This window comes from Apis dorsata, unplaced genomic scaffold (assembly GCF_000469605.1).
Source record: "Apis dorsata unplaced genomic scaffold, Apis dorsata 1.3 scaffold_19, whole genome shotgun sequence".
Classification (NCBI taxonomy): Eukaryota; Metazoa; Arthropoda; class Insecta; order Hymenoptera; family Apidae; genus Apis; species Apis dorsata.
Window position 1 is genome coordinate 530727 of NW_006263321.1, and position 9538 is coordinate 540264.

A 9538-nucleotide genomic window follows, 5' to 3' on the forward strand; every position below is an offset into this window, starting at 1 on the left:
GCGCGCAAAAATATTTTTCCTCTCCTTTCCTCTTTTATTTTTTTCCCCTCATCATTCCTTTGTGATGCTGACAAGTAGTATCGCGTAAGTACAGAAGTGGCGCGCAACCATTTATAGAAGAAGAGGGAGCCGAGTTTCTTTTTTTTTTTGCTCGTATTTCCGATTATTATCAAACGGATCGCGATTATCCGATGTGAATCAGCCTGTAGAGGAGCGAGCACGGCGAGCGTTTCTACTTATGGTGGACTAATGTATTTTGTAACTTGTAGATCTCGGATAAGAAGCAGTTACGGCTTCTGGAAGTGACAGTGCTGTGGTTGTGTGCCGTGGTTCTCAGTTTCTCGTTCGATTCTCAGTTGTTCGAGTTCGAATCCATCTCCTGCTTCATCCATCCGATATTTTCGATATAATGCCGTGGAAATTGACGAACGATCGATTTTAATCTCCGACATATCGTCGTTCTCGATACGCTTGCGCCGATAAACCAATCGACGAAACGCGCTTTCTGCTCGCGTGATTTTGCGAATCGGCCCTCCTATTGTTGCTTCCATCGATTAAACGGACCGAATATAATTCTTGTTAACGATTCGCGTTAACGATGCAACTCGTACGAATATCCTCGTGGGGTCCACTCCGATCGATCTACGTTATTTTCAACGAATCCGACGCGGCTATATCGGTTTCGTTTATTTAACCGCGTTAATAATCGAGTATATCGAGAATCCTCTATATCGTATTTCGAAACATTGGGAACCACTGCCCCAGAATTTCATCGTTACGTTCATTCTTCTCGAAATGTTAAACCATATCGTTCTTTTCAAAGTCCCAATTGATCTAATCGCAATGTGGATTAAATTATTTAGTAATCACATCATCACACGTCGGTACATTAATCAGATTATCTACCAATCTACTCTTCATTCTCGTACATTGTTTCACATTGTACGTTTCTATGTCAAATAATTTTCTCTAGTTTTTTTTTTTTTTAGACATTGAGAACCATTGTTTCAGAGTTTCACGTCCATTCTTCTTCTCGAAATATTAGATCATATCGTAGAGTGACGAATATATAATATTCTTTTTCTTCAGAAATTGACCCAGTCATAATGTGCTCAGGGTTGAACTATTAATCGCATTATTTACTATTATCACACGTCATTACACTAATTAGATTATCTACCAATCTATTCTTCATTCTCGTACATACATTGTTTCACATTTCATTGTACGTTTCTATGTCAAATAATTTTCTCTAGTTTTTTTTCTTTAGACATTGAGAACCACTGTTCCAGAATTTCATTAGGTTATGTTCATTCTTTTCAAAATATTAAATCATATCGTAGAATTAAACGTTCTTTTCAAAGTTTCAATTGATCTAATCGCAATGTGGCCAGGATTAAGCTATTTACTAATTACATTATCACACGTCGGTACATTAATCAGATTATCTACCAATCTACTCTTCATTCTCGTACATTGTTTCACATTGTACTTTTCTATGTCTAAATAATTTTCTCTAGTTTTTTTTTTTAGACATTGAGAACCACTGTTCCAAAGTTTCACGTCCATTCTTCTTCTCGAAATATTAGATCATATCGTAGAGTGACGAATATATAATATTCTTTTTCTTCAGAAATTGACCCAGTCATAATGTGCTCAGAATTAAACTATTAATCGCGCTATTTACTAATTACATTATCATTATACTAACCAGATTATCCACTCTTCACTCTCTATATCGTTTCATCGCATGTTTCTATATGAAATAATTCCCTCCAGTTCTCTCTCTCTCTCTCTCTCTCCCTCTAGACATTGAGAACCACTGCTCGAGAATTTCATTACATTACGTTCATTCCTCTTCTCGAAATATTAGAGCATACCGTAGAACGAGAAATTAAACGATTTCTTTCTCTTCAGATTAATCCAATCATAATATATCCAAGAATTAAACTACCAATCACAATCTATTAATCTATTTACACTATTTCCAATACGCTATTGTCACACTTCTAATAATAACCAGCTACATCATTACTTAATCAACCAACAATCCTACCGTCGTTCCATTGAAAATCTAGCAACACCAGCCACCGTCCATCGCATCCATCGATAATAATCACCCTCGAAACTGTTCTCGGCCGGCAGTTTAATAAGCGTGAGCCAGTGTCGATGCCGGGAAACGAGTATTCGAACATCGGTTAGCCGGATATATATCGAGGAATCGTTGCATCGTGGCGGATATCGGGGGAGAGAGGGGAAGGCGAAAGAAAGAGAGAGAAAGAGAGAGAGGGATTTCGGGGTGGCTGACCCCTTTCGCGAATCAGCTGTTCGAGGGTTCGAGGATGGGAGAGGCGGGTCTGGCGGCGGATCTCAAAGCATACCACGGAGCGAGGAGGAACGAGGAGATAGGCGATGGTTGGACGAGGATGGAGGGAGTATTAGCCGGAGGGTGGAGGAGGATCGAGACGAAACGATGCAGAGAGGGAAAGGGAGAAAGAGAGAGAGCGGATTGGTGGACGCGTGGGAGAGTTGGGCTCCAGCGGGATGGTGCTCAACCTTGCACAGGTGAGCGGAAGTCGGGGACCGAGCATCTTTGAAAGTTCCATTAACTCGGAGGGGAATTCGATCCCTCTTGGGTATATTATATATATATATATATAGTTTTTCTTCTTTTACGTTCGCTCTTGGTAATTTCGTGCAGGTTGCACGATCGATTTTTGTCCATCTCAGGATCTACATATTTCGAAGAATGAATATAAAAAATATTCTGAGGAGAGAATTTAAAACAAATCGGTATTTATAAATTCTTGTTCTTTTCTCCTCTATCTATTTAAAACGAATTGGATAATTTAATATTATGCAAGTTTCAATAAGATACAAATTTTTTGGCCATCTGGCTGAGGCGAAACGCGTGCAGCAAGTAAGATTCGAGGAGCGTTGACCGCGTTAATCTCGAAGAGGAACACGCGTGCGTAAGATGGATGGAGGAGAAGGAGCATGGTGGTGGGAAAGAAAGAAAGAAAGGGGAAAAAAAAGAAGAAGGGCCGGTCGATGAAGTGGCATAAATCGATGTGTCGCGATTCGTAGCGTGTATACGGATATCAAAGCGCGATGGTTGGATGGCACTCGAAGGCTCGAAGGGTGGAGTGCCGCCTCGTTTGACCCTGTCACTTGATTTCGGGCTACGAACGCCACTCCAAGAATTAAATCGATTAAAGGCAACGATTCGCCACAACTATGCTAAATCTCGCTCGATCGAGTGTCTCTCGATTGTCGATCAAAAATTTATTTTCACGAAGGAGAAAAATGATGATCGAGAAAAAATTTTGGAGAGATTTTGATTTTATGCTATGTATTCGAAATACCTGTATGAATTTCTCGATTTCGTGCCTTTCGATTGTCGATCAAAATTCACTTTCACAAAGGAGAAAAACGATGATCAAAAGGAAAAAAATTTTAGAAAGATTGTAATTTTGTGTGTTACGTATTATTTTCAAGGGAGAGTGAGAATAAAGAGAAGAAGATTCGAAATACCTGCATGAATTTCTCGATTGTCAAAAATTGTCGATCAAAAATTCATTTTCACGAAGGAGAAAAATGATGATCGAGAAAAAATTTTGGAGAGATTTTGATTTTATATTATGTATTATTTTCAAGGGTGAATGAGAATAAAGGGAACAGGATTTGAAACATTTGAAAAATTCACTTTCACGAAGAAGAAAAATGATGATCGAGAAAAAATTTTGGAGAGATTTTGATTTTATGTTATGCATTATTTTCAAGGGTGAGTGAGAATAAAGGGAAGAGGATTCGAAATACCTGTAATTTCTCGATTTCGTGCCTTTCGATTGTCGATCAAAATTCACTTTCACGAAGGAGAAAAATGATGATCGAGAAAAAATTTTGAAGAGATTTTGATTTTATGTTATGTATTATTTTCAAGGGTGAGTGAGAATAAAAGGAAGAAGATTTGAAACATCTGTATGAATTTTTCAATTTCTCTCGATTGTCGATCAAAAATTCATTTTCACGAAGGAGAAAAACGATGATCGAAAGGAAAAAAAATTTAGAAAAATTGTAATTTTGTGTGTTACGTATTATTTTCAAGGGAGAGTGAGAATAAAGGGAAGAAGATTCGAAATACCTGCATGAATTTCTCGATTGTCAAAAATTGTCGATCAAAAATTCACTTTCATCACGAAGGAGAAAAACGACGATCGAGAAAAAATTTTGGAGAGATTGTAATTTACACGTGACTTTGTGTGTTACATTATTATTCTCAAGGGTGAGAATAGAGGGAAGAGGATTCGAAACACCTGTATGAATTTCTCGACTTCGCGAAAGGATACCGAAACTCTCTCTCTCTCTCTCGAGTACCTTGCCAGACACGTTCTCGTTACACGTGTGCGTGTCGATGCTTAACCGCCGACTTACCGTCCTTGTCGAGTGCGCGTTCGACAATGGTTAGCGTTGCGCCAACTACTTGGAACGATCGCGGTGGAAACGTCGGATGGGTGAATAATTAGCGCAACCCTCGACGATTTTCCTCCGCGTACACGTGGCCATCCAATTAAGTGTCAACGATAGACCGCATCCGTTTAAATGATATATCCTCGTACCTCGAAACGGATTAAGCTTCGTATTTCGGACGAAAGGACAAATATCTATCCCGTCTTTTGCATCTGAAATGATGTCACGCGAAATCTATCCAGTATCTCTCCTCTCTGTTATCCAATTTCTATCTCGTAATATCAATCATTTCGTCGATCATCCATCGATTCTCCATCCTCTTCCCAATTATTCAACTCGTTCTCGATGAAGATGAAAATCCATTCTTTCGGTCCACTTCACCCTTCTTTGTTTCCTCAACTTCTTAATGTCAAAAGTTTGTTCGGTTGATGTTTATGTAAGAAGAGAGAAAGAGAGAGAGAGAGAGAAAATCGTGGGCGAAATGCCTCGAAAGGGGCGCGGAGGAAAAGGAAAGAGGAAGGCGAGAGGAAGCGAGAGCGTTGTTACGACATAAGGAAAAAAGGTAGCTGTTGGCTGGCGCCACTCGACCACCATTTCACGCCATTCTTCCTTTTACTCCTCTCGCTTCACCACCCTTTCCTTCTCCTCCCTTCTTTTTCTGCTATCATCGCTCTCTTCGCGAGAGATACTCGCTTCTTATCCCTTCGATTCCGCTTCGTCCGTGATGTGAGCGGATCACGAGTGATTTCGAAATAAATGAATTTGTTCCTCGATCAATATTCGAAATGTTACTCGAAAAATATTCTTCAATTCACAGGAACAAATTTTGCCTGAAGAAATTTCTTCTTCGATTTTCGAAGTTTTCGAGGAGGGATTTTATAAATTCCCAAAGAGTTTTTTCGAATTTCGAAGATTGGATTCGAGCTTTTCCCAGTTAATTGGTTTAACCGGATTCGAATTCATGGGAAAATTTTACCACCGCTTGATGCCCGTGTCGCTGTATCGTGGCCGGATAATTATGCCAATTTGTCGACTAGATAATTAGGGGGGATTGAATCCCTGTCGATCATGGTCGCGTTTGCGGAGCTAGCCAATTAATTTGCGGTCGGCACAATAACTGCGGCTCAGATCGCCGATCCCCCCATTGCGTCTCGCTAATTACCGATCCGTTTCCTATTAACGAGCGTCCAAATTATATGGTAATTACTATCGTCGAGTTCGTTGGTTAAAATTACGAACTTTTTCAAACTTTTCAAACTCTCTCTCTCTCTCTTTCTCTCTCTAAGAGAATCTCGAGAATTTTTTTCATTAAGAGCGCGTTCGAATTAAGAAACTTACCGAAAGGAAGTTGATTCGTCGCTCACGTTTGTACACGTGCATAATTTATCGTTATTTATCGTTCGGTATGACGAGAATGTTTTAAGATTAATTCGACTTTACGAGCTTGTTTTCATCGAGAATATTCGAGATTTTTCCGTATCCTCCTAAGATTCCTCGTTAGCGAAGATATTAAAACGGCTCTCTCCCGTACAAACGAGTTTCCAAACCTGCCTCCTCCCGAAAAATACAATCTCGTAAGGTCTCTTCTAAAAATTCCACGTTCTGTCTTTTCACGCGTTCTTCCAGTTTAACTAATAATTTTTTTTCTCTTTTAATTTTTTTCAGGTGAGTATCCTATGCGTATATCCTCGACACGCGCGGAAATAAAAATCAACGACTAAGTCCACCTTTGAGGAAGGTAAGACGGAACGGAGGAAGAAAAGAAAAGAGGAAGATGAAGCTATGTAATTCTTAGGAAATCAGCGATCAAAATTGTTATTATTTTAATTATTATTATTTTTTGTTTTTCTTTTGAAAAAAGATTTTCAAACGATCGAGAAACAGACGGAAAACAGATCGTGTCTCGTGCGTATTAATTTCGTGAATAACACGAATATTAATCAAGTGGACGATTTTTGACGATTAAAATTACAATTTTCATTGCGAGTGGTCCTCGCGAAACGGGATAAAACGGCCTCGTGTTCCCTCGCAGAGAACCAGTTTCGATCGTAATTCGTCGCTTTGTTAACCCCTTCCCCTTCTTTTTTTTTTAATGCTTTTTATATGCCCGCTCCACCCCTCCTCTCCTCTTCTCGATTTACGATCCACCAAGTCCAAGAGAAGGAGGAAAGCGTTTCACACGATTCGCTGATTGCCGATTGAAAGTGCATATTTGTACAGGTGCAAATATCAACGCGAACCACTTGCCCGTTTGTCCGTACAAATTCGATACTCGGATGGAAAGTTATTTACGCGCCCCGATGTCGATACCTTCGATAAATTCGATCGATTTAATTATTGCCCAACTCCCTAATTGAACTCGTTTAAGAATTTATCAAAGTTTTTTGTTCATTCCTTTGTTGAAGAAAGTTGAAGAAGAATATTTTCGTTCGATAAGGAATTTCTAGGGATCACTAGGATACTTTAGGAATTATATCTATACTCGAAAATGGAATGATTAAAAAAAATTTTAAATTTAAATTCTCTCGATTAAATATTTTGGAATAATTGATAGAATAATTTCCCTTTATAGATATTGAGATCGAAGTTTAAGTATAATTAACCACGTATGGCGATACGGAGGAAAGATATACGCGAATGCGTGTTTGAAATTGCTCCGTCGAAACGAGGCTGTATCGTTGTGAAACACCTTTTAGTTATTTTCATCTCGTTATAGACGCATAATCTTAGATATTTTTCTTTCACATTTTTTCTTCAGTAATTGCAATCGATTGCAAGTATGATGCAAGCCTTAATTGCAAGTATTTCGTTGCCTCGATATTATACGCGATTCGAATAATTTTCTTTTTTTTTTTTTTTTTAATTAAAAAAATCCCTATCTCCAGAGCAAGTTTCTGACAAGCGAAAGAAGAAGAAAAAATATCACGTTGACTAAACCGCAAAAATATGTCGTCTGGGGGAAAAAGGAAAGGATCGAAAAAAATGAAGAGATGCCACCGTGAGTTATTTGACGACACTGTAGACACCGTGGTGGCGCACGCAAGTCGAATGGAAAGATCGTGGTGTTGGTGCGGGCACGTGAAACATCGGCCCCTTTGATATGGCAAACGAGACGCGTGGGTTGCGCGTTCGTCGACTGAAGAATGCACCTTGTTTGCCCAGGTAGGTCCTCCACCGAATCTTTTCGACCAGCTTCTGCTTGCGCGAAAATCCAATTTTTTCGCCTTCTCGATTCGCACCAAGCCTCCGTCGACAAATTTATTTCATTCGCTAAACGATAGCGAAAAAAATCCACGATTAAATTTCTAGAAACGATCGTCGAACGAAACATAGATTCTAGTGACCCCTAGAAATAGTCAAAAACAGTCTTTCTATTACGAAATCGTGTAACGATTCAAATCTCCGTTTCATTTGTTCGATTAAAATTCGAACGAAACATAGATTTTTTCTAGTGATCCCTAGAAATAGCAATGGTCAAAAATTCCTTCCATTACGAAATCCTGTAACGATCCAAATCTCCGTTTCATTTGTTCGATTAAAATTCGAACGAAACATAAATTTTAGTGTTCTCTAGACTTCTAGTGATCCCTAGCAATAGTCAAAAATTCTTTTCACTACGAAAAGAAGTATAACGATCCAAATTTCCATCTTATGTGCTCGATTAAAATTAAAGAAAACGTTCCTTCACATCGAATATCTACATCTTCTTTTTCGTCTCGTAAATCGCACAGATCCAGGAAATTGTAATCTCGAGAGAGAGACTTTTCGGCGCGATTGAATTAACGAACCGTGTGCAGAAAGTTGGTTCCGGTGCACGATAATCTCGCTCGATTCTGCCCTTGTCCCGCGTCTTCCTTTTTCCCCGGTTTCCCCTTGCATTCCGGTTACATACCGAAACCACGGCCGGATTCCTGGGCCCCTCTTTGTGACCGTGTATCGTTGCACGCGTGCAGCTGCAACTCGGCCGGCAACTGCGGGCCAGGTGATACGAACACATGGACCGTGCTCCTCCACCTTCCTTTCGTGTCCGGTATCCGGAGGACCCGGGAACGGAGAAGCAGCCAGTTACGTAGAAAGCTACAATTTTTCTTTCGACCGAATTTTTCTACCCTTCTCTTCGTATATCTGTAACTTTTACTTTTATCTTTTATCGTTGGAATCTGGAATTTCTCCCCTTCCTATCTAAAAAACGATTTATTCGTTATTCGTTTATTATTGTAATGTCGTTATCGCGTTGTTTCGTTCACGAGAGGAATTTTTCGAAGAAAAAAATTCACCAATCGTAAATAATAAAGAGTGTCGTTAACGAGGCAATTTTCGTGCTCCATTTTTCTCTGACGTGCGTGCCATCGACGATCGACTCGTTATTAACTCCTGCCATTATCGTTTCACTTCCCCTTTCTCGCTCTTTTATTTCTTACATCCGGCTTCCTCGAGACACAACGCGTTCGATAATCGCGTCACTGTTCTTTTCTTCGCGTTTCTTCGTTTCATCTCCGTTACACCGATGAATTGAGAGGGGACGCGGAATTATGCCACACTCGCCTCACCCTTCCTTGTTTTTCACCCCCCACGGCCACTTTCTTCACTCGAATCAATACTCGATTTCCCGTTCACGCGTAATCGCCCTTTCTCCAAATCGGATGCGAAGTTTGATGGATCGATAGCTATTTTGAATAAATAGAACTTCTATTCCATTCGCCCATATCTTTTATCAACCGACGATTCAATCTTTCGATAAAGAGTTAAATCGTCGATCCTTTTTCTTCCCCCCCTCCCCCTTAATTTTTTCTACAATTCGAAGAAATTGATTCTATATCAACGACAAATAGAATCCTCTCTGTTTCTTTGTGCAGAGCTTCCTATATCGCACTGTCATATTTTTCTCGATTCGCCCGAATACGTTTCACATAAAACATCCGAGAAGGTGGGCATTAACTTTATTTATATTCCCCATTAAGGTTAAAATTTACGCAAGTTTCGAGCATTATTTCACCGTTTCGTCCCCCCGGGGATGGGGGGAAGGACGCGTTGTTTTGCCCGGGCAAAATTGGAAGATTGCCCGGCC

The 9538-nt window shown here is 39.8% G+C and overlaps 1 protein-coding gene across 2 annotated transcripts in view; it reads left to right on the plus strand.

The window, feature by feature from the left end:
* LOC102676806 (glypican-6) overlaps positions 1–9538 on the plus strand; it is a 105980-nt gene that overhangs the window by 65105 nt on the left and 31337 nt on the right. Inside the window, exon 1 of one of the 2 annotated variants that reach the window (XM_006607827.2) lies at positions 6888–7632. The exons of the other annotated variant lie outside the window; for it this stretch is intronic. Within the exon in view, the coding sequence (XP_006607890.1) occupies positions 7614–7632 (19 nt within the window). The 5' untranslated portion in view covers positions 6888–7613. Of the gene's footprint in view, positions 1–6887; positions 7633–9538 lie in introns of those variants that run through there. 2 annotated transcript variants of the gene reach the window in all.